Source organism: Hippopotamus amphibius, chromosome X (genome assembly GCF_030028045.1).
Source record: "Hippopotamus amphibius kiboko isolate mHipAmp2 chromosome X, mHipAmp2.hap2, whole genome shotgun sequence".
NCBI lineage: Eukaryota > Metazoa > Chordata > Mammalia > Artiodactyla > Hippopotamidae > Hippopotamus > Hippopotamus amphibius.
Window position 1 is genome coordinate 38,788,151 of NC_080203.1, and position 25,765 is coordinate 38,813,915.

The window sequence follows — 25,765 nt, forward strand, 5'->3', positions numbered from 1 at the left end:
TGGGACGGAAAAGTCAGAAATCTCTCAGACCCCTCCCTGAAAAGTCCTATTTCTCCTTGGAACAGAAAGAGCTTTCAAGCGTGACTTCCTGGGTTTTTCAGTTTGCTGGTGGGTGGATCTGGAGTGGGCATCCCGTCTGCACATCTGGTAGGGGCGCTTTCCAGATTTTCCTCATGACTCTGGATCAGTTTCTGACTGCTAGGCGGGGCAAAGACTCCTGAATTTTCTGCAAGGCACCTCCCCCTGTGAGCAGAGCTTGGTACAGCCCAAATAGTTTTCAGGTTAAGAAAGCCAGAATCTTTGTTCAGCCGCACTGACTGAACAGACTTTGTAGGGGTTACCTGGCTAAGAGCAGCGGCGGCGGCGGCGGAGGCGGCGGCAGCAGCAGCAAGGCTCCTGGGATAACTCAGGTGAGGAGAGAGGACATTCGCAAACTCATCCTGCAGTTTTATTTGCTGGATTGCTTAGTGTCTAAACGAAATGAAGAAACTTGAACTTTATAGGTAAACTCCGTAGCTATAATTTTATGGTCTTTCTGGATCGAATGTATGCGCGTTAATAGCACTTTGGAAACTTCAAAACTAATGGAATTTTGGATTGCTTATTTCGGGGTGTCTAAGGGGTAATTGTGGTTGTCTGGCCATGATATGTTTTTGGTGATATCTGCTAAGGTTTTTATGGGTTTGGGTTTTTTGTTTTTGTTTTTTCGTTTGTGTTTGTTTTTGTTTTTCGGTCTTCTGTTCCTGACAGTACCTGGTGAGGAAGGACAAACCTGGGAGGTGAGTGTGAGAGGGAGAATCCACATTGCCAGCACTTTCTTCTAGCTTCTGCTGACCTCCACCTGTGGGCAAATTATTGAAATGCAGGCAGAATCTTGGAGCCACACTGTGTGCAGAAGGTCTTTAAGCCCTGGAAGGGGGGTGCATGGGTGGTACACCTTTGCTCAGGAGGGAATGGCAGCAGTCTGTCCTGTCTGCAGAGCCGGGGTCCTCCTGTCCTGATGACAGGTTGATCTTGGCTATTTCATGATCAGCCCCGGGCTGGCCTGGTTCTGGTTTTCTCTGATTCTTGCCTTGGTTTAAACTTTGGTTTGCAGCTGGGGGCTCTATCCGCCCCCACCTCAACTACATTGTTCTGGGGGCTTAGGTGGGCTCCTTGGCCAGAGCGGGCTGGGGTGAGAACGGGGTGGCAAAAGGCGTGGAGCGTTGCGATTAAAACTTGGTTCTGAAGATTTGGAGCTTGAAATATGGTGAAAGGCATGTCAGAAAATTAAGCAAATTCTGCCATCCTGACAGTCACTTCTTGCTTCAGGATAAAGCATCCTGGTTTGTAATTAATGTTCTTACTGAAATTCGACTAATGTCTCAGTTGCTAATCTTTGTTGTGAAATTAAGGACATTTTATAGTCTGAAGGAATTTAGAAAAAGATTCTGTGGGGGATGGCTAATTAACTTGCATTCCTCTTGCAGTTTGTGTGTGTGTGTGCGCGCACACGCGCGTGTGCGTGTATGAATACTTTGGATCTGAATAGCATTCTTTATTTATCCTTGGAGTCCTCAGTAGGCGAGGGAGACGTCTAAGCACTTGTGTAATCAGGAACAGGTTAAAAAGCAGGCTTTCTGTATCCTTGGAAGTTTTCAGTCCCTAAATTAAAAGCAGAAAAAGCCCCTTTGTGACCCCCAAACAGTGTTTCTTTGATTAGCCTTGATTTGAAATCATCTCACCTTCTGACAGCAATTCAAAAACAAAACTCCTAAGTGTATTCTTGTAAGAAGAGGACAATGAGAATTTTCAAAAGCAATGTCTTGAGGTTTTGTGTTGGCATGCCTCCCCCCTCTTTTTTTTAAATTGTGGTAAAACGAATCAGGAGGTCTGGGTTATAGTGGCAGCTCTGTCCCTAACTATATAACCTTGGACAAGTCCCTTCACCTTCCTGTAAAAGCAAGGAATTGGACGAAGTGATCTATCTCTAAGCGTCCATCCAGTGTAGCATTCTAGAAAAACTGGAATTCGATTTTCACAAGGCTATGAAATCAAAGTTATAGGATTGGCTTATTCAAGCCAAGAGGGAAAAATAAAAAGGGTTGTGGGGTAAATCAGCCAAAACGGAGAGGGGGAAGAGAGAGGAGGTACTGAAAGGCAGAGGGGCCATTTTATATTGGTCTTTCAAATGTTTGTGAGTGTCTTACTTAACGTGTGTGATCAAATCTCCTCATTTTCCACTAAGGACAGAAAAGGGATTTAATTTGCTTAGAACGAGCGTTTCCTAATACTACTGCCCTACGTTGGTCTTATCCTTAATGGTTAAAAAGCATGTTCACATTCCTAACATTGTTAAATGTCCCCAGTAACACCCTGAGGTGTAGGGGGCAGCCATTTTAGTCCCATTGCTCTTACGGGGAGACTGAGGACGGAGATGTTATCTACACTAAATGGTGGTATTTGGAACTTGATCCTTGAACTCCTGACTACCTGGGCTCTTTTTTATGCTTCTGAATTGCTTTTTATTTTTTTGATAGCGTTCCGCAACAATGGAATTAAAGGAAATTGTGCACTCCTTTTTCGTGGAATTTCTTTGAACAGGGTCTTCTTTCTGGGCAGGGTAGATGTGTCCTATATAAGGCTGGATCAGAAGACTTTTGTGGTCCCTTTCAGACCCCAGAATATCTGGCCAACAATTTGAAGCTGAAGAACCATACGTTCCCCTGTAGATGCGTTCCCTAAGGTGTGACTGCGCTTCTGCCTGTGTAGACATGGAAAGCACTCTTCTCTGTGTAACATGTGCATGCTGAATTTTTATTACTTCTCCTTCTCCAAGCCCCGTTTCTCTCATCACACCACCCCCGGGAGTGAGGATAGGGACCGCCGATTGTGGTGAAAGTGGCTGCTACTTCACGCCAGGGCAGAGTTAAGTCTTCTGTATTCAGTTTGCTCTGCGAATGCCTAATTGCTTTGACCTCCAATTTTGCCCCAAGTGGAGCACAGGGGGAAACTGGGGAAAACAAGAAACCGGCCAGGAACAACACCCCAGGGGGCCCTGTGCTCTCCCTCTCTCTCCCTTAAATGCCCTCCCCTCCCCTCCCACTCACCCCAATCGAAAGCAGTTTGTAAACCTCAGACTGGATTTCTTCTTATCAGATCATAATTCTCTGGAATAAACTGAGGCAGATTTCACATTTTAGAGCAAAATCTGGTTTCTACTCTAAGGCTGACGCACAGGTAAAGAACAAGCGATTTTCCTCTTGCGAGTTTGTCCAGTCCAGTGAGTAGCCGGTGAGTTTGAAAAGCTCCCTCTCCTAACTGCGGCCCCCGTGCTCTACGTGGCAGGCTCCCTCAACTTCCCCTGGCAATTCCTAACTCACCACACCCTGGAGCCAGCCCTCCCACTAGCCTTGGCCCACAGGGCCTTCTTCATACTCTATCTCTCCACGGAGAATCCTTACTCAAATAATACTGCCTAAGACTACTATGTCAACATAAAACTCCACACTCTTTTTCACCCAACCACTCATAATACAAGCCCTCAGGACGCAAGGTCCCTCTTCTTAAATGTGCACGTTCTCTTTGTTAGCTGGAGGCTCTCTGGTTGATACGCAAAGCCCCAGCTTCGATTCTCTTTCCCGACTTTCCTGTATGTGGTCTTCAACCTAAAGGCTCTCTTGTCTTCGTAGCTGGGTACAGTAAGATAGCAAAGAAGCAAGATTCCCTTCTCCACTCTCCTATGTCCTGACAGGGCAAGTTGTTGATGACAAACCCAAGACATATTTCTGAGTTTCCAAAAGTTTGCTGAGACTTAACTGATGAATCCTGGGATGTGAAGGGTTCGGATTCTCCCATGCTCATCCAACCATGGAAATAAAGGACCTTTTCAATAGCCACCATGGCAATAAATTCTAGGCAGAATGCCTCAAAGTTAGGTATCATGTTTGCTTTGGAGGGTTTTCCACGTCTGAGCTAAAAAAAAAAAAAATCCCTTCTTTAAGAAGGCAGTGAGCAAAAGAAGCAGTGGGGTGTGATAGAAAGCTGTACACTAAATCTGGCGTCACACAGACCAGGATTTGAGTTGGCTCGGCCATTTTCTAGCTGTCCCTTGTCTGAGCTCCCATTTCTGCGGATACAAAATGAAGGGCACCGGTAACATCTACGAAACACGACTGCCATGAAGAGAACGTGAGCTGAAATGCACCCTGCAAGCAATAAATTGCATCACAAACATTAATTTTCTACAGGAGACATTCATCCATTCTACAAATATTTCCTGAATGATGTTTGTGTGCCTACTCTGTGCCAGGCAGTGAGAGGGCTACAGTGTATATCTTGCATTTATGGAGCCCTTTCTACTTATTCAAGACACCTGTACACTAACGCTCTCATTAGGGACAGCCGTAGTGTAAGGAGGGCAGGATAAAAAACCGCATTCCCCTGATGAGAACATTGAGGCACAAAGAAACCAAGGTCACAGCAAATGGAAGATAATTCTCCTGTTACCTAGTCAGAAATCTGGGGGCAATTCTACTCTACAAGTCCGACGGGGCGTGGGACTACAATTGTACTCTAATCAAGCCTCTCAAACTTGAGGCTAATAGCTCGCAGTTCCTTATTCCCTGTGTGCCCCCAAAATACATGTGCCCTCACCCAAAAGGCTTGAATTATCTGCACCTGCTGTATGTTCTGCCTCTGACAAAGTCGATTGGAATCATACTGGTTTTGAAAATCAAGCTTGATTTTCTTTTCAATTGATGCTGTTTCTATCTCTACACAGGCCTCTTTATATAACAGGGATCCCCTTTGCAGGCTCCTTGCCTGCTGCTCCATTTGACTAGGTAACAAGGTAGACTGGCAGGGCAGAGGGCCTTCCCAAGAACAGGAAATACTCATTTATCCAAAACGTCCTGGGACTAGGAGGCTTTGGCAAACTAAATATCCTAATTGCCCCAGATGATCCCCCATTTGCAGTCCCCAGCCTCTGGCAATCCACCCAACCTTCCAGGAAAAGCAAGAGGCACAGTAGTGTTTGTTATAAGTTTGAGCACATGCGAAAATTGGTGTTCCTTTGTAAAAGGCTCCAGAAAGGAGCCTGGGCAGACATTCAGATTGGCTCTGATGCTACTTAAAGGAAAACTATTACTGATACTGTCCACGATTTCAAATACAATGAAATACACGTTAATATTTAAAACCCGTGGACAGACTTAAATCTGATGACTGAAAGCATTTCAATACTTGCCGTGTCCCGTAGCCTTCTATTTGAAAAACAATTGCCAAAAAACAAGACTGTGGAAAAACTGGTTATTTTTGGCTTCTTATTCCTTGGATTCAGAGAAAGCGTAAGTTTGTTTACATATATTGTAGGTTGCAAATAACATCGAATTAAATTTTTTATGGTTTTCAAATGGGGAGACTTCTTTACTTGTAAGGCATTCCAGTGTAATACTGAAGGAACGTGAAATAAGATAGTAGAGAGGTCTGATTAATATTACACTTTTTTATAAAATAGCAACTGCCTCATTGTTAACTGAGTTTTGAGCTGTGTTACCTATGCAGATACTCTTTAAAGTGCTAATTCATTAGCCTTTTTTTCAAATTTCATCCCTTTTTTAGCAGACCCTCTGAGCTAGCCAGATTTTTTGTTTCAACCCTCATGTAATCATAGAATATAGACAGTTATCCTTAGAATGTTTTTGAAATACTTGGTGCATATAAATTTTACAACCCCCTTCTATTTACAATTGACTGTCATCAGAGGAGCATTAAAATCATTAAAAATCTATCTTTGTGAATCAAGCAAAGGCATTGAAAACCCTATTATCGCCCCAAAGCTGTTTAAAATCAAATTTGCCTTTCAAATTACCCTCATAAAACCCAGTTGTTATGAGCATCTGAGTGTGGGGCAGTCTGGTAGACACTGCCTGAAGAGCCACTATATTAATTCTCTATTTAGCCACGTGAGATTTTTTTTTAAGAAAAGAAAGCAACAGTGTATTGCCATGGGTTAAGAATCTATAGTCCACCAAATTAGTGTAATTGAATTTCGGAGCCTGCCTTTTATCACGGGCAAATGATTGCCCAGTAGACTTTGAAGAAGAAAAACACGGACACTCTTTCCATCTTTCCTTGTCTTTGGAGGCCATCTGCTGAGCTCTGTTTCTTGCATTAGTCTTCCTGGCCAGCAATAAAAATGCAGAGCTCTTTAATGATGAAAGGGAAGGAATTGTGTAAAAGAGCTTGTTAGAAGTGAAGGGGCTACTTCTCCCCTCGAGCAAAAAGTGTGTGGCCCTTCAGGGCACCAAATTATTCTGAATATAGTAAAACAGTTTTTTCCCTTTCTCTTCACATTTAGAGTTGTTCTGTGCTTGAATGAAAGATTGCCCTGTAAATTATAGTGACTCATGTTTAACTAGCAATCTTAACATTTATTGTCTATTTTTCTGATAGGATTGTTAAGGCCCATGTTACCCCATTTGGCAGATGAGGAAACTGAGGCCCAGAAATGGTTTAGATGCCTTATCCCAAGCCCCAAACTAATTTATTGCAGACTCTGGGCCCTTCTTTCCCTAAAAATGGTGACTTTTCCTTTCAAGCTAAAATTGAGGTGCCTAGCTCTGTGAATAAATCGCTGGGATGATGCCTGTCTAATCTCAGGTAATCTTTAAAAGACTTGAGAACTTCTTCCTTCAATAACAACGATTTCCTCATTCTAGACATAGTTTGACATTATGGGTCCTCCTCTGAAGCTCTTCAAAAACCAGAAGTACCAGGAACTGAAGCAGGAATGCATCAGGGATGGTAGACTTTTCTGTGATCCAACCTTTTTGCCCGAGAATGATTCACTTTTCTACAACCGACTGCTTCCTGGGAAGGTGGTGTGGAAACGTCCCCAGGTAACTTTGTTGTTTCAATTTCTGTCTCCCTCTTGATCTCTTTCATCATAAATCTACTTGGTCCACTATTTCACTCACATAGCCCACTGTGGATAGACCAGTTTAGCATAATATCCTTTTTATATTTTTAGAGCACAGCAAAATTAAGAGGAAGGTAGAGAGATTTCCCATATATTCCCTGCCCCCACACATACAGAGCCTCTCCCTTTGACAAATGCCCCCTCTCAGAGTGGTACCTTTGTTACAACTGGTGGATTTACACTGACACATCATTATCACACAAAGCTCATGATTTACCTTAGAGTTCACTCCTAGTATTGTACATTCTATGGGTTTGGACAAATGTATAATGACATAGATCCATGATTACAGGATCAGAATATTTTCCCTGCCCTAAAAATTCCCAGCAGACAACTGTAAAATGGCTCTAAGTTGAGGAATCTTGCATTTTAGTCACATTTTATCAGACTTAGTAATTTAGAAAGAACGAAAAAGAGATATACCATGCTTGTTTTCGTTTGGAAGTTCATTTGCATAAATACGGTACCTCAAAAACGACTGTACTCTTGTCTCTTTCCTGAGTTACCTATGACAGCAACTTCAAGATAATCTCAGACCAGTGAGGAGAAACACTCCTTATATGGTGAGCATAAATGAAATGAACTTAGCAGGGACAAGATGGAGTTTGACTTGGGGGAGGGAGACTTCTTTGCTGCTCTTTGGATGGTCTGTATCCTCCCACGGTTAGCAAAGTGGGATCCAAGTAGGGTTGTCACTCTTTCACCACCTTTTCATAGTTACTATGGAACTACTGTGGAACATTTGTATATTGTGGCTCTAAAACAAGTCTCAGAATCCCTTTACAAGTCCTACATGAATGGGAGGTCAGTGTACACAATGACAGGATGTTGGAATCTGGAGAATAGTAATCTGGTTATAGATAAAGGATATGACTAGATAGAAGGATATTCAACCTGTGCTCCTTCCCAAAGTGGGTGACCAGGTATATAGGCCACCAAGGGCTGTGATAAAATGCACATTCTTAGACCTTCATAATATCCTGAAGACCTTCTGATCCTATTTCCTGATGCACATTTTAATGCACTATTATGCACCATCTCAGTCAGCAACTCAAGGTTCGCCTTCTTCAGTGAACAAGCTATCACTTTTTAGTTGCAATTTCCACAGCTTGAACTCCTAAAGGGAGTTCTTTCAAGAGCTACTTCGGTTTATGTAGGTTGCCACCAGGGGGTGCCAAGATACATGGGTCACGTCAAGGCTTTTATTTCCTATGTGACTCAAAGGGCATGTCTCCAGTTTTGCCCATAAAGTATGATAGCCACTGAGAATATACGACTTGGAGAAGTTCTCTCCATCAGAAGGAGGATTACACTGCTGCTGAGTTTCTGTGCCTCCAGTTGTTGACATCCCTGTAGATCACTGACCTGCAGTACAAATCTGGAAAACACGAGCAGAATTCACTAGCCACTAATTCAGTATGGAGAGAGGTAAGACTTTTTTCCCCCAAAATGCATGGAAAAAAGAAATATGCTGTTTGGGAGTCTCTTTTACGAGTGGATGGTGATAATGAGGGCCACCACTGACTTTGGATGGTTGGCTATGAAAGAAAGAAGATCCATAGGGCAGAAGCAGCTGAAAAGAAGGCAGGAAATTGAGGGAGGTTTTCTGGGGGAGGGTGTCTTTTACAAGTAGGACACACTTGAACATATTTATAGGCTAAGGAGGAAGTAGTAAAGAAGAAGAGGTTAAAGATGCAGAAGAAAGAAGGAATAATGGATGAGGGTGAGGTCCTGGAGGAGGTGGCAAGAGATCTGATGGGCAGTAAAATCTCAAGCCAACACGAAGCCATTCCCCACACGTGACCCAAGCCAGCAGTGCGTCCTGTACTGGCCCCTCTTTAGACACATCCTCCGTCCTCCGTCTTGGCTCAGTCCTTTGTCCTTTGCCTTCATCTTCCAAATTCTGTGGATTGAATCCTAAATGGATTAGCAGGGAAGGAAAAAAGTTAACCACGGCAATCATCCATCTTGCCTCTGAAGCAAGAGACACCCCTTCCAAGGTGAGGGGGTGTCAGAAAGAGAGGGTAAATGGGGATGGGTAGAACAAAGAATCAGTATTTAGAACATGCCTACTATGGGTCCAGATACTGTGTTTAGAGTTTTCTAATACATTTTTTCATTTCATCCTAATTCGCTATGGCTTAGCAAGATAGGTATCTTAAAAACCACTTTGGTATAATTCTTTTTTCCTGGTGTAAAAAATAAAGGTAGATACTATGTTCATTTTATTGATGAGGAAACTGTGTCTCAGAGAGAAGGTAAGAAATTTGCCAGGGTCAGACTGCTAACAAGCTGGGATTTGAATCCAGGTTTGATTCCAAAGCCTATATTACTTTTTACTCTGCCACGCACCCATGTCAGGGAGATAGATTTGCTCGTTTCTCTTTTGATGAAATAGGTAGCTTCCCTCCAGTGAGCTCTCACATTCCTCCGCACTGTGTTGATGCTGTACATTCATTAACTGATCCATACGTTCCCTTTTGAGAGCGTACTCTGAGCTTAGCCTTAATTAAGCCCAAAGGGAGAGTCAGTTGAGAAACATTTATCAAGCACTTACTCTATGCCAGCCTCTGTGCAAGATACAGACAAGGCCTGCAGTGAGGGACTCCCATTCTAGGTGAAGAGATGGATATTGAGCTATCACAGAGTTAAATAATAAATTAATGCTGGATAGAGGAAATGCTATTTTCAGGCATGCAGATAGTAAATTATATAGGGTTTTGAAGAAGAGGAGATCACGGTGGATTGGCGTGGTTGGGGAGGGGGCCTCTTGCGGGGAGTAGAGAAAAAACAAGAATCTGCACCACCATCTGAGTCTCTTCAAAAAGCTGGAGATTCCCTTTCAGCCAGAGGGGAGGCCAAGCCTGTGGTCAAGAATCACGTCAAAGTTCTCTGGCCTCCCATCAGGAAAGCCAAGAGACAGCCCCAGGCCTCTCTAAATTGGCTCAGGAAGATCAGATGGGTCGTCGGACTCACCCGCCTCATGGGCAAGGTTGAGATCCTGGCTTGCAGGGAAGCTTACAGACATCTTGTCCCTTCGCATGCCACCTAGCCTCATACTCAAACAGGGTTAGTTTCTGAAGTCTCTAAAATGGAACAAGCACGATTAACCTGATATTTTCTGTCTCTTCCCCCTCCTGGGTTGAAAAACCTCCATGTCTGTAAACACCACTGCTAATTGAGCCAACCGACTGCAATTAGGCCTCACCATCCTAGGGCAGGATTGAACTCCCCTTCTTCCCACTTGCCACTTCCCTGCTGCATCCTGCGATGCCACTTTAGATAGACGGGATTAGGAGAGTGTTTTCCAATTGTTCAATGCCAGTTCATCTGCCCATGCCCTTCAGAGGAAAATCTTTCTCCTTAACACCTCCATTGGTCCTATGACCCCAGCTACTGGCCTAGCTTTCCGGGTACCCAGGTGTATTGCCTGAGACCTGTACTCCTTGGGTTTCCTGTCCTCCTGGCCCTTCAACATATAAAGTCTTAGCTAATCCTAAGAGCTGAGTTCTACTGAGTTACAGTGTGATCCTAAGACAGCAGGTAGGATTTTTAGGCTGAAATCTAGCCACCAAATTCCCACAGAAGATCTCTTCTCCAGCTCTTTCCAGCGACTCTCCCCTCCTACCTGCCTCTGGCTTTTTTCCTGACTGACTCATACCCAGCTACAATCATGTCTTCGAGTCAGGCACAGATATTCTCCGACTGAAATGGGGCAAGGCCTTGTGGGGATTTGCACAACCAGCTGTGGGGAAAGCCAGGGCACCTGCACAAGATCTGTCAGCTCTCCTGGTCAAGTTCTGAGTTCAGCCTCTACTACCATTGCCCTTGCGCAGGTCTTCCATCAGGGAATATCCTCCCTGGGGGACCCTTCTCTACCTTGGGTGAGAAGAGGCTGATGAGGTTCTGGATAAAAGCAAAGGTGGGGGGAATTGAAGGAAAAGGTTGAGAGGAGACATTAGAAGCAGAAGACACAGGTCTCGGTGAGAGATTGCATATGAGAGACTGGTAAAGGAGGGAACATTTCTTTCTTTGTGCTAATCGAAATTTCCAACATCCAGCTGAGTGTGACACCTCTGTAGAGTAGTTTTGGCCTAGACTATTCATGAATTTCTTTTTCTTCCCAGAGATCGCATCCCTCCATGTCAATAGTCCAAAGTGTTTTTTGCTGTTGACACAATCGAAGAGAGTTGAAGAGGCCCAGACCCTTGTCATCTACCCTATTTATTTTAGATTCTGAATTTTAAAAAAGTGAACAGCTTTAGCAAAGTACAATTTATAGGCCATAAAATTCAGCTGCTTTAAGTACACATAGCAAGGATTCTTTAAAATAAATTTACAGAGTTGAGCGAACATCACCACAATCCAGTTTTAGACCAGTTGCACCATTCCAATACAACCTCTGATGCACATTTGCGGTGAGTAAAGCCCTCCTCCCACCCAGTCACAGGCGACCACTAATCTACTTTTGGTTTCTGTCTAGATTTGCCTATTCTGGACATTTCACTTAAAATGGAATCACGAAAGTAACTGGCTTCACTTGATTAGCATGTTTTCCAGGATCATCCACTTTGCAGCATGTATCTGTTCCTTTTTATTGCTGAACTGTATTCCATTGCACAGATATATAGATTTTTCCCAATAAAGCAGTTTGGGATTTATACCTGGAGTCTCTTTGCAGAAGTCTGAAGGTTTAAAGAAGTAGGTAATTCTTTTTTTTTTTTTAATATTTATTTTCTTTATTTTATTGGCTGTGTTGGGTCTTTGTTTGCTGTGCGTGGGCTTTCTTTTTTTAGTTGCGGTGAATGGGGGCTACTCTTCGTTGTGGTGCGTGGTCTCCTCATTGCCTTGGCTTCTCTTGTTGTGGAGCATGGGCTCTAGGCACGTGGGCTTCAGTAGTTGCAGCACATGGGCTCAATAGTTGTGGCTCACAGGCTCTAAAGCACAGGCTCAATAGTTGTGGTGCACGGGCTTAGTTGCTCCGCGGCATGTGGGATCTTCCTGGAGCAGGGATCGAACCCGTGTCCCCTGCATTGGCAGGCAGATTCTTAACCACTGCGCCACCTAGGAAGCCCAACAAGTAGGTAATTCTGTAGTGACTTGCTTGTCCATTTTGGAAGCAGAGTCTAGCTTAAGATAGTATTCTATGGCTCCATACTGAGATTTCCTTGGAGGAGTTAGGAAGGAAGAGAATGTTTTACTGTTGACCAGATGGCCATGCAGAAGCAAAACTCCTTAGCAAGTAAAGTGGGCTCCTTGTGTAGGTGGTCCAACAATGGTCCCTGAACCGAGGTCCACCCAAAAATGTCATGACTGGAGATGGTACAGTTTTCTAAGGAGAAGATAACAGCTGCTGAGACTAGCTGATAAAGCCCTCAGGTCCTGAATGGCAGTCCTGGGCCTTCTGGGACGACTTAGAGCCTTGGACTTAGTCATAAGGTACTTACTGCAGGGCCGACCTCACTTGTAAGTGTCCACACTGTCCCGATCTCCATGGGACTGCTAGAATGCCCATAGCACTTTTGAAAGTGCTTCCACTCTTCTGGCTGCTGGTTTTCTAGGCAGCCTTTCACTTTACTGTGGTTCTTGAGGTTTACCCTGGACCTCAGTGTTTATTGTCAGCAAATTTCACCTGTGTAAAAAAAAAATTGCTAAAGATATGGATGTGGTAGGTGTAAAGAGAGCCACATAGAGTGATGTGTGTGGGGCTCCAAGGCTTATATGCCCCCCTCCCCCACCAGAGGTCTCTGGGAAGGGAGATGAGGTGAGGACAATGGGAGGGTCTTTCAACGCTCAGCTAAGAGAACCTATTTCCTAGAGACGCTGCTTTGCTTGTATCAATAGAAGGCTTTGGCTCAGGGATGGGGGTATGCAGAGACCACTCCTGGATTTCTTCTTGATGCTCGACTTCCTAGTTGTGTGTTTTCCCCCTAAGAAATGATTTTGCCTTGACAAACAGCCCAGTTCGAGGATCACGTCGACTATGCCAACACAGCTGGGAACCATTAGGGGTTCAGCAATCTTCCCTACCTCTCAAGCCACCCAAATATGTGACTGTGTGAGCTGTGACCTCTCCTCCAACTCCACTCCCTAGCATTTCAGCAGAGCTTGGGCTGAAACGTCCCATCTGCACTCTGCATCTCAGCTTTGACTTACGGGAAAATTCCGCCAGCCTTGCTTCCTCATCCCCACAGGAATTATATCCAGTTGTCCAAATCTAGGGGAAAATTCAATAAATATCCATTTCATTGTTTTCAGATTTGTCACCAAAAAGTCCATTTGGCTGTGAGATTTGCATTGGCTTGTTACCCTTTACCCTTTCTACTTCCTTAGCTGTTTCTAGTCTTTCACTTCCTTAAAGAGGTTAAAAAAAAATGTGGCCTAATGAAAATGTTCTCCCATGTTTCACATCATGGTGCTGACATACATAAGGGTTTGATTCATATTTGGTGGATGAAATTGAGGCGATTAAAGCTCATTGGCGATATTTAGCCTGGAACCAAAAGCTAAGACATGAGTGAAGCCAGTCTTCCACTATGATGGAGAGATTTTAGATGAGCACAGAGATGTAAAACACTGGGACAGATGACTGAGAGAGTTAGTTGCATCTCCACTCCCAAAGGGCTGCACAGTATTATCCTTTACATGGTGGGCATTGATAAACTTAAAGGCAAAAGGATGAACTAGTTGATGTTTAGAGGTTCCTTCTCTAACTGTATGTGAAGAACCTAAATCTTTAATCGTACGTCTACTAACTAGCTAAATGACAGGAGAGGCAACTTACTGCCCTTCTCTGAGACTGTTTCCTTGTTTGTAAAAAAACCAGGTTGACTAAATTGTCTCTAAGTTCTTTCCAGGTTTGACAGTCTGTGGACTGTTAACTTTTTTTTAAAACCCATCGTTAAATAGCTATCCATCATGTATAAAGAGTGGTGAAGTAAAACTGGGGCATGGCCAGTTTATGAGAGGAAATGGAAAATAAGGTGATTTCTTTGCCCAAATGTATATCCTCCCATGATTACACAGAGCTTTACACACACACACGCACATGCACACACACAATATATTATACATATGTACATAGTCACATTCAGGTTAGTCAACAGGAGAATAATTATCTAGTTCCTCAATTTGAGTTCTGTTTCCATGTCTTTTTGCTTATTTACATGATTCTTTAGGTCTTAAATTGAAGTTGACATGCCAAAAGTGTTTGCTGAGCCTAGATCCCTGCTGTGAATGAAGGCCTTGTAGAAAATCGACACTGTAATGTAACCCCAACCACTAATAACTACATAAAACCAGCAAATAATTTGCCTTAATAATTTAAAAGCACACTTTTCCACATATCAGTGTTCACTTTATTGTTTTTTCATGCTTGGAAATTATTATATGCATCATCTAAGTCCAAGAAATCACCGTATAACTTTACATCTTGCAACAAATAAAATGGTAACGCCTGACTCAGAAAGGAAAAACTGTTTCATTTCATCTTAGAAAGGGCAAAGAAACAATCAGAAGAGAGAGAATAGCAGGATCGAATCCACCCAACACACCTGCTTTATGTTCAGTAAGTGAAAAAGCAGGCAATTCCCAACCCATGAAAAAAATTTAATAAGATAGAAGTGTTCTCCTAAGACAAAAAAGTAATGATGAGACACCAGACGTGCATGTAAAAAAAAAAAGACCAGAAAACCAAAGCTGACAACCCACCTAACTCTCTCCTTTTGGCAGAGGGATGACCAATTAATCTTCAGTTTGGACTTGTCCTTGCCCAAAATGCCTATTCCCTTCCAGAGTTATTTTGGCTTTTAAAGAATATATGGAATGTTTCATTCTGTAGACCAGACCCTTCATCAAGGAAAATTATGCCCATTAAAAAAAAGAGGTTTGAGAACCAGAAAAATATAGCTGTCTCTATTTAATAATTTTTAAAGGATATATGTCTAAATTTTCTTTCCATTTGAGACTAGGATTTATTTCTGCTGGGTAAGCAGAATGTCAAGGTATTGGCCAACGGCCTCCTCCACGAAGCTGTCTCTGTCTACCCAAAACTTCATTGGTATTTCCTGCCTTTGAACTCTGCAAGGGCTGATACTCTGAGTCATGCAAACATGTCTTCAATTATATGGTGTCATGTATGTGACTATGCTTCTGTCCATGTCTGCCTCTCTGCTCGTCATACCTCCATACCTCTCCCTTGTCCAACTGCTAACTCTAGTCATTCTTAAGGCTTCGACGTGAGCATTACTACCGCTATTCAAATTATTCTGTCTACCACCAGGGAAATTCTGGGGATCCTTCCTTTAGGCATTGATTATACTTTGAAAATCCCTTCATTATCTTGTGTTGTAATTGTATTATTTGGGCCTCATTTTCCTACTTGCAGTGGGAATGGCACAGCTAATGATGTGTTGGGGAAAGATACACATATCCGCCTCAAACAAATACTGCCCCCACTCTGTCCAGGTTCTGAACATCTGCTGTGGGAAAAGAGTGTCTGTTGAAGTGCTCCTAGAAGCGGTCTATTACCACCTGCTATTCGTGCTGCTGCCATCTGTATTCATCCAAAGATGTGGGGAAATCTTGTTGCCATGGACACCACTGTTGCCTTTGCTTTATGTTAGGAAAGAGCTTCATGCATAAGGTCTCCTAACTCATTTTCCTAGAGAGGGAGAAGCATTAATGTCCACCTCCATCAGCCCTTCTCTTTTAAATGCAGTCACCCTTCTGAGCACAGGTGCTTCAGAAAAATCTCATCCTGAGAAACAGGATCAGAAGGTAATGTACTAATCCCACGTTCTCCTCTTTACAAGCTCACTGCTGCCGTGAAAACTCTTCTAAACCTCAACAATGGCTGATGTCTGAGGGCTCCCACCAGCACACCTCATCCTGTCTCAGTTGCATCCTCTCCTTCCATTTCTCCTGCCACCTCCCCACGTGACACTTTTCCCTGCGGCTTGATGATCTACTGTTTCGTGTTTGTCTTCACAACCCCCCGACCTTTCCTTTCTCCTACCTGTGGAAGTCCTGGTCATCTTTCCAACTTACCTCGTCTGTGAAGTCTGTCCTGCCTCGCTGAGCTCACATGGACCCATGGGAAATACTTCCCAGACTCTTAGAACCAACTGTTGTATCCACAGGACATCTGCGATGACCCCCGTCTGATTGTGGGTAATATCAACAACCACCAGCTGACCCAAGGGAGACTGGGGCACAAGCCAATGATCTCTGCATTTTCCTGTTTGGCTGTTCAGGAGTCTCACTGGACAAAGGTATTCTCCCTCCTGTGGGATCTCACTCGGTTTCTACCTTCTTGTCTTCTTTGGTAACTTTAGGAAAAGTCAGCTTGTAACTTTCTTTGATGGTTTAATCCCTGAAGTCAGAAGTATTAATGATTGGAGGTTTTTATGGTGAGAATTTTCACAAATACAAAAGGTTGAAAGAATTTTGCAATCAACGCTCATTTACTCACTTAGATTCTACCATTAACATTTTACTCTATTTGCTTTGTCACACATAGTTGATCTTTTGTCACTTGCAGTACTTTGACTCAGTAGCTCCACAGACTTGCATTCTCTGTACCTACTGGGCTAAAAAGCCACTGGGAGCCAGGAAGTCACTGACACATGAGTAAAAGAAAAGGTGAGAAAGATGGAAATAGATCCTTGAAAAAGTTCTAATAAATTATTGAGTACAAAAATTCCTTTGACATTTAGGTAGAGTTTCAAGGCAATGAAGTGTTGACTCAGGACAAAGAGCATTTTCTTCAGAAAAACAATTTTAGAAGATGAATGTGTAATTGTTTTTTAAAAACAACACTTTCCCAAATGTCATTTTATTCAAGGTGTGAATAAAGTCTGCAGTCTGTACAATCTGCACAAGCTCCCTAGGATGGACCTTTAAAAACTGAAACCACAGGGGGCTTTGTGTTTTGATTGATTTTGCTTTTTAAAATGCCTTGTTTGTCTGGTTAAATATGCAACCATGAATATGTTTGTGTAGACAGTTTCTCATGATCAAGTTTGTAGATTATCTATGGGAAATAATTTAACCCATAACTTGCTGCCCTCAGTCACCCTGTGTGTATTCAGGGCAAGCATGGTAATATTATCCTCAGAAAAACTAAACTACGGAAGCCAAAACTGTGGGAAAAAAATGCCCTACCAGGGACTTCCTATCCTGGATCCAAACCAAATGTATTTGGTGTGCTTCCTGTTGCCACATGGATTTGCCGGGAGTCAACTGTAAACTCAATATTTGGATATGGTCTGGTGAATAACAGTTGATTGATTGAATGTTCTTATATTTCCAGACAATTCCCAACCATAAGGAACAGGAATGGGACCCTCGAAAACTAGATAAATATGCTGGGATATTTCGCTTCCGTTTCTGGCATTTTGGAGAATGGACTGAGGTGGTGATTGATGACTTGCTGCCTACCATCAATGGAGATCTTGTTTTCTCCTTCTCCACCTCCATGAATGAGTTTTGGAATGCTCTGTTGGAAAAAGCTTATGCCAAGTAAGGAGGGCAGTTGGCTAATCAGAGGTTAGGATACAAAAGGAAGGGAAGGTCACATTTGTCCTTGGGAGCTCATGCTATCCCAGCTTAGCCTTGGGCTTTAAATTGGGTAGGATATCAGTCAGATCCAAGGCGTTGCTTTGGACCTGGGCCTGGCCCTCCATAATTCCAGATGAGAAAGAAATCAGCTGTTCCAGTTTCCATTAAACCCTTACTGCTCCCAGGTGCCCTCTTCCTGCTGCTAATCTACAGATCACATGGCATTATGGCCTCAGATTTTCTCCTTGTCTAATGTTTACCTGTAGAAAGAAGTTTCTGCATGGACTGTCCTAGATAACATAGCCTAGACCTAGAAATCTGACAAAGTCTCAAAATATCTCTCATTTTGTACCTAGAGAAAAGCTAGCTGGTAAAGGCCGCCTGGGCAAGGACTGTTTTAAGTTGGGGGAATAAGATGTCCTTGACCTGGAAAAATACTTTTACAAAGATAACTTTGCATATTCGCCCCCAGGCTGCTTGGCTGTTACGAAGCCCTCGACGGTCTGACCACGACTGATATCATCGTGGACTTCACTGGCACATTGGCTGAAACTGTTGACATGCAGAAGGGAAGATACACTGAGCTCGTTGAGGAGAAGTACAAGCTGTTTGGAGAACTGTACAAAACATTTACCAAAGGAGGTCTGATCTGTTGCTCCATTGAGGTTTGTACTCACCAAAACCACTCTTCACTCACTCCTGGCAGAGGAGACCACGACATTTAGTGGGGAATATCACCCTTACCCTTCGAGATCCAGGACAAGTCAGTATGAAACTCAGAAAGCTAACAATAGGCACTGAGCCCTGGTGCAGAGGCTCAGGAGCTTTAACCTATTATCCTTTTGTACCAGTCATCCCGCTGGGGGCCGATGCAGCATCCGAGCTGATGTAAACGGCCTCTGCTAAATTATTTCTCCTGCCTCTGCTCCTGGGTGTGGCGGTTATACCTGTTTGCTCAAAGAATTAATCAGCCCTATCAAATTTTAATGCTCTTCCTACCAATGTACTACTGGGAGTCATTTGAATTGCCTGAGTTGTTATATTAAATTCCATATTTCCATTCCTTGGCTTGCTTTGTGTCAAGTGAGGTGGGAGGATCAAATTTCTATCTGCATAAAAGAACTAGTTTCAACCATACTGGGGTAAAGCAATCAAGGAAGAGGAGGAGCGAGCCTTGGGCCTCCTGATTCTTGTGCCTTTATGTATCTTTCTTTGCTCCCAGTTTCCCAATCAGGAGGAACAAGAAGTTGAAACTGACTGGGGTCTACTGAAGGGCCATACCTACACCATGACTGATATTCGCAAGATCCGTCTTGGCGAAAGACTTGTGGAAGTCTTCAGTACTGAGAAGCTATACATGATTCGTCTGAGGAACCCCTTGGGAAGACAGGAATGGAGTGGCCCCTGGAGTGAGATGTGGGTGGCTTTCCACTTTGATTGCTGCATCCCCAAAGCCCTATATGTTCTCCCAATCCCATCCCTCCAGACTGCTAGTGGGCTGTCAGTGCTTAGTGACATCTGTGGGTCCTTCTCGGGCATGGGGTCTGTGACTTAGCTGGTGGTGAGACAGAGCTGTCCCAGTCCTCATGCGTTCTGTTCCTTTGGCATCCTGGTTACTGTGGAAAGTCAATGGAAAACGTAATGGCTTGTCCTTTTGTTCATTTGCGTTTAGTTCTGAAGAGTGGCAGCAACTGACTGCAGCCGATCGCAAGAACCTGGGGCTTGTTATGTCTGATGATGGAGAGTTTTGGTGAGGAGAGGTTTTCTGTGCTAAGGGCTCCACGTGGAACTGCCCGGGTAGGTATTAAGCACCATCTTCATTTCTTTCCTGCACTCCTTCCATTCAGGATGAGCCTGGAGGACTTTTGCCGCAACTTCCATGAACTGAATGTCTGCCGCAATGTGAACAACCCTATTTTTGGCCGCAAGGAGCTGGAATCGGTGGTGGGATGCTGGACTGTGGATGATGATCCCCTAATGAACCGTTCAGGAGGCTGCTATAACAACCGTGATACCTTCCTGCAGAATCCCCAGGTTTGACTCAATTTTTTTTCCCTTTGCCTTCAAGTTATCAAGGCAATAGGAAGTCAGATCTCATCTTGGAGTATTTCTTTGACATCACTTCTCCCATTTGCGGTTATTGTGTACTATTCAGCAACCAAGATGCATAGGGATTGGCTCGATGCTTGTAAAGCACAGCAGACTGTGTCTCTTTGCAGAGACCTGACTTGGCAACATTATCAAATCCAAGCCACCTCCTCTGACTGCCTCTTGCCTGGCCGTATTGCTGGGTATGCTTCGATACTCCCTGCTTCCTTGTGATGGTCCCACATTGGAGAGAAAGGATCTGCTCCCTGACGCTTTCTCAATTCTTTTTCATTTCTTACTGCCTAATTGCTCTCTTGGGTGCACGTTTACCATATGTGTCCTCTCTCTCATGCAGGTGATTCTTCTGATCTCATCATTAGACCTCCCTTTTCTCATCTAGAATACCAGGTCCTTCTTCTCAGGATTTGAATCGCTACCCTGTCAATGACCCCATTCCATCCGTCTCCCATTACAGTGCTATTCCAGGTGACATGTTAGAGGTCAAGCCCAGGCATACCCCAAAGCAAAAATATCCAAACATCCAAAGCCTGAACCTGTAACTTTGATGGTTTTATCTGGAAATGTGCTGATGAGCTGACCCACAGGAGACAAGAATTCTGACTATAGTACAGCCTTACACATGAGTGTGTCTTTTCTTTCCATGAACCTCATTGGGTGGCCATTTTGAAGGATACTGAGGCTGGTGGGCTGATTTACTTAACTTATAGTTTTCTCCATTCCTTCCACCTTAATTGTCCCTAAAGAAAAGAAAGCTCCTATTAGCACCTCCCTTCATTTACAACCCTGGAAATGCTTTAATTGTCAGGCACAGTTACCAAACTGGGGAAATGGGTTTTTTGGCTTCACTGTTTAAGTGTCTGCACAGGATGGACCTATGGGGGCCTTGTGAGCCTATGGTTCTGCATCTGTTTCCTATTTCTTGCTAGGAAGGAGAGAGAGAGAGAGAGAGAGAGAGAGAGAGATCTGATGCCTTTTAGTCTTACTTTCCTGTGGCACCATGATTCCCCAGATGATGTTTGGAAAGTCTCTAGAACAGGCCTGCAGCTTCCCTGAAATGGTGATAGCAAAGCATCAATTCACCACGGAAATGGATCCAGCCCCTTCCACAAGTCACATATCTGGGCTGGCAACAGGAGGCTAGCCTGGGGGAATGCTGCAGTGTCAGGTTAAGTCAAGCAAGAATGCTTTCTGTCTTTGTAGATTCTCAAATTTTCCTGTGTACAGCTTTTAAAAACAAGGGGACAATTGAAAAAAAAAAACAAACCCAAGATCCTACCAAGAACTTATTAAAACAAAGCATATCCTCTTTGGCATCATAGGCCTAGGCATGAAGTTGTCTCTCTCAACACATGCTGAATGCTGTAGGGAGAAACAAGCATTAGGATCCACATTTAGCAAGTCAATGAATTATCCGAGGCCTCATTGTCTGATCAATGGCAAAGCCCAGAACATAATCCAAGTCTCTGCTTCACAAGGTAGAGTTTTCTTCCCTGAGATTTGAGCTGGCTCATCTGAAACAGAAGTGCTAACTAAGCTCCTTGGTGGCCTCTTTCCCTTAGTACATCTTCACTGTGCCCGAGGATGGGCACAAGGTCATCATGTCTCTGCAGCAAAAGGACCTGCGCACTTACCGCCGCATGGGGAGACCCGACAATTACATCATCGGCTTTGAGCTCTTCAAGGTGAGGATGGGCCTTTGGACCAGAGAGAACGATGTGAAATAGCATCAAAATTTGGATGACTTGGGGTTAAGGGAATTAAGAAAGGTCGAGGGATAAAGAAAGTAGAGGACCCAAGATCTTACAAAGCCAAAAGTCTGATTTGAGTGCAATGGAGCATTTCCTTCTCTTGCATTTCCAGGTGGAGGTGAACCGCAAATTCCGCCTCCACCACCTCTACATCCAGGAGCGTGCGGGGACGTCCACTTATATTGACACACGCACCGTGTTTCTGAGCAAGTACCTGAAGAAGGGCAACTATGTGCTTGTCCCGACCATGTTCCAGCATGGCCGCACCAGCGAGTTCCTCCTGAGAATCTTCTCTGAAGTGCCTGTCCAGCTCAGGTGCCCTTGCCTTGGCCAGCCCTGCCAACTCCTATTCTGTGCTTTGCCTCCAGTCCTAACCCTCTTGGCCGTCTTCCTCTAAGCGGACACTCAAAGGGAAAACTTGTTCAAGTCAGATTTAACTGAAATGATGGCGGGAGAAAGATGTCTCAAAGTGGGGTGGGTTGTGAGAAATTGCCCGTGGAGGTCTGAGCTTCAGCCCTCTGAGCTGCCGTTTAAGGAGACCAGGCCTATAGCCTAAGCTTTTCCACTTTTATCGTCTGTTCTCTGGCTGACTCTCTCTTCTCTTAAACAGCTGGCACTCCTCACTGCTCCTCTATTATGTTCTGAGTGCTGGGTCACCAAAGCTACCTTTTCACCCCAGCCCTGCCTACTCTGATCCTTGTCACTGGGCCTTAAAGCAAGGGGAAAGGAAAACATACTCAGAAAATATAAGCCATGTCTGAGGAGGAATGGGCTAGGTCACTTGGCATTTTCATGTTTTTCAATAACAAGGTCTGCTTTGGTGAGCCTATCTCCTCATCAAAGGGCATTCGTCATGGATGACGTGTCTTCTTTTTGATGTTCCAGGGAGCTGACTCTGGACATGCCCAAGATGTCCTGCTGGAATCTGGCTCGTGGCTACCCCAAGGTTGTCACCCAGATCACAGTGCACAGTGCTGAGGGCCTGGAGAAGAAGTATGCCAATGAAAGTAAGAACTGCAGGGGTGTCTGGGAAAGCAAAATGCAGTTTCATTTATTGCATATATGGTTAGAAAAGGTGGTCACCAATGATTCTCTCCAGTGGTATTTTCAGTGTAGAAAAGTGAGAATGGCTATCAACCATGGTAGGAAAATGGGATATGTATAAACCACAAGGTCCTGCTGTAGAGCACAGGGAACTATATTCAATATCCTGTGATAAATCATCGTCGAAAAGAGTATGAAAAGGAATGTATCTATCTATATATATATCTGAATCACTTTGCTGTACAGCAGAGATTAACACCATGTTGTAAATCAACTCTACTTCAATTTAGAAAAAGAGAAAATGGGATATAAAAGTCTTTGGACAAGGCCATCTAATATTCATCTTTTTTTTTTTTTTTTTTTTGGCACACGGGCTTAGTTGCTCCGTGGCATGTGGGATCTTCCTGGAGCAGGGATCGAACCTGTGTCCCCTGCATTGGCAGGCGGATTCTCAACCACTGCACCTACCTAGGAAGCCCTAATATTCATCTTTATATCCCTATTCATAGTATCGAAAAGAAAAGGGAAATGGGAACCAAGGTCCTATGTCATTCTAGTATCCGGGTGTTATGCTAAAATTTTTGTCCCAGAATAGACTTAGTGAGATAGTTTCTTGACTATCTAGAAAGAGGACTTTTAATCACTGTGTTAAAAATAAATATTACTTTGTTCCAGCTGTAAACCCATATTTGGTCATCAAGTGTGGAAAGGAGGAAGTCCGTTCTCCTGTCCAAAAGAATACTGTTCATGCCATTTTTGACACCCAGGCCATTTTCTACAGAAGGACCACTGACATTCCTATTATAGTGCAGGTAAGGATGTGAACAGGGACCCTCGGGTGGCTCATATTCAGTACCAGATACTGGATGATCCCAAGTGCCTCACAGATGTCTAGGATACAGAGCAAGGCTTATCCTGGCTTTTTGTTTGTTTGTTTTGTACTCGACACCTCCCACCGGGCACAATCACTGACTTCCTTATGAATCTCCATCCTAAACCTCCTCTCCTCTGTTTATTTCATCGTGGGCAGAAGCCCACATGCTGGCAGATACACATGTTAACACAGGTACTGTAAATTCCCACGTGGGGAAGCATGTGCCAGTTCACATGACCCTCATCCTGCTAAGTCAGGATGGTTTGGCTGCTTTTCTGACTTAATGCTTCTGACCAGCTGCCTTTCAGTGACCATCTCATAGGTCAAGGTTGATCCTGAACTCTGGCTTGCTCAGTTCTGATCTTGCTGGCTTTTCATCTCTTCTCTTTGAGTTACTTTCCCCTTAGCCAGAGAGGTATCAGGAAAGATGGTCTCTTCCTTTTGTTTTTGGTTTTTTAAATTAATTAATTAGCCGTGTTGGGTCTTTGTTGCTGTGGGCTTTCTCTAGTTGTGGTGAGCGGGGGCTACTCTTTGTTGCGGTGCATGGGCTTCTCATTGCAGTGGCTTTTCTTGTTGCGGAGCACGGGCTCTAGGCGCACAGGGTTCAGTAGTTGTGGCACACGGGCTTAGTTGCTCTGTGGCATGTGGGATCTTCCCGGGCCAGGACTTGAACCCGTGTCCCCTGCATTGGCAGGCAGATTCTCAACCACTGCGCCACCAGGGAAGTTCCAGTCTCTTGGTTTTTAAACAGACCTTTCAAAGCCCAGCATTAGGTTCTAGATGCCACTTGGCAAAGTCCAGTGTCACAGAGGGTTGCTCATCTTCACTCTCTTGACTTGTCTCTCCAGGTCTGGAACAGACGAAAGTTCTGTGATCAGTTCTTGGGGCAGGTTACTCTGGATGCTGACCCCAGTGACTGCCGTGATCTGAAGTCCCTGTACCTGCGTAAGAAGGGTGGCCCAACTGCCAAAGTTAAACAAGGCCACATCAGCTTCAAGGTTATTTCCAGTGATGATCTCACTGAGCTCTAAATCTCCAGCTCCAGGGGATCCTGACAGAGCTTTGCCATCCTTTTATTTTCTGTCAGATGCTAGATCTTATCTAAGATTCATAATCTTCTGAAAGAAAGAAATTCACAGTAATTAACTTTTCCTTTCTTCTGATAAGTTCCCCATACCTCCCCATCCGAGTAGCATAAGTAGCTACATAACCTATATACCTCCAGCAGCTGGACAGGGGGAGGTGACAGTCCTATCTGGAGCTCAGACAGATGTTGGCCAAGGAAAGCTCTCTGGGGCTTCTGGGGGTGAGATTCAAGCAGGACAACAACAGCCTGGATATGCTACCGATATCTTTGTTGTTTTCAGGTGCCCATTATGTCTCCCCTGTAGGGCATGTTGAGGAAGGGGGAGGGGTGATCAAGGCCAAGCAGGTCTAGCCTGACATCCCAGCTCCTGACTGAACACTACAGATGTCCCAGCAGCCAGAGCCTGTTTATACGTCCCCAGCCCTTACCGCCACCACCGCCACCACCGCCATCACCACCACCACCACCAGTAACCACCACCACCAATAACCACCTCTGGAAAGTGTAGTTCTGCCCTAACCCAAATCACCCCCCACAGTAGGTTTTACCTTCATGTAGAGGAAGCTTCCTAGGTGCTTAATCAAGAGCTGGAGTTCCGAGAGGCTCAGGCAGTGGGAAGGGCCCGAGCTTCAGCTCCGTGGAAGCCAGCTGTGTGCCATAAGAGGGAATAGTGGAAGAAGCTGCAGTGGGAGACAAAGCCTCGGTCCCCCACCCATCCACACACACCTACACTCACACACGCGCACGTGGGCGCGCACGAACTACCATTCAGGCAGTCAGTGGGCAAGAGGAAGGATGAATTAGGACCACAGACGATAAAAGGATGAGAGACTGCATCCAGGCATAGTCCAGCCAGTTTGGGGCCCCTGACTGCAATGTGAAACCTCCTGCTGCTGCTAGGTTTACAAACAAGCCCGTTGTCCTGTGCCTCTTAATATCATTGGTACTGAAGGCCCACCTGGGGGCTTGAGACCCCTCAGGCTTTTCTCCCAGTTGGGAAGCTTCACTCCCCAGGGGTGTTTGTTTGCCCTCTTGTTTCTTCAGTCCTTCTACCGAATTTTCTCTAGAGTCAGACATTCTGAAATGTTCTTCCCTCCATCTCATCTATCAACATTCTACCCCTCCTTCAAGGCCCAGCAAAAATGCCACCTCCTCCATGAAGCCTTTCCCCATCCCCCACCCTCCACCTCCTGAAATATTTCAACGCTTCTGCAATGATGGATAAAATGACATAGTTGTAGTACTTAGTCTAGTCCAGCACGCGATCATTTAAAAAATTATTTTGTAGGTTTTTTAGCTCGCTCCTTTTCCTACCATGTTTTTCAGTCTAACTTCTGCAGTGCCTTCACCACACTGCCTTACATAATCCAAACCACAATAAA

At 44.3% G+C, this 25,765-nt stretch overlaps 1 protein-coding gene across 1 annotated transcript; it reads left to right on the plus strand.

Moving 5' to 3' along the window:
* The first annotated feature begins 268 nt into the window (after positions 1–268).
* Positions 269–25,765, plus strand: CAPN6 (calpain 6). The gene is made up of 13 exons (XM_057717973.1): positions 269–410; positions 6,702–6,881; positions 16,102–16,233; positions 17,274–17,482; positions 17,994–18,186; positions 18,744–18,937; positions 19,194–19,271; positions 19,369–19,555; positions 21,190–21,312; positions 21,491–21,693; positions 22,264–22,385; positions 23,098–23,234; positions 24,145–25,765. Exons 2-13 carry the CDS (start codon positions 6,717–6,719, stop codon positions 24,325–24,327), a joined length of 1,926 nt encoding a protein of 641 aa, XP_057573956.1. The 5' UTR covers positions 269–410; positions 6,702–6,716; the 3' UTR covers positions 24,328–25,765.

What these genes read in the sequence shown, in the direction of transcription:
- CAPN6 (XM_057717973.1), top strand. Translation starts at nt 6,717, where the DNA reads ATGGGTCCTCCTCTGAAGCTCTTCAAAAACCAGAAGTACCAGGAACTG. An exon ending in TGATCTGTTGCTCCATTGAG is followed by an intron (nt 18,187 to 18,743) that starts GTTTGTACTCAC and finishes CTTTGCTCCCAG; the next exon opens with TTTCCCAATCAGGAGGAACA. An exon ending in AGTGGCCCCTGGAGTGAGAT is followed by an intron (nt 18,938 to 19,193) that starts GTGGGTGGCTTT and finishes ATTTGCGTTTAG; the next exon opens with TTCTGAAGAGTGGCAGCAAC.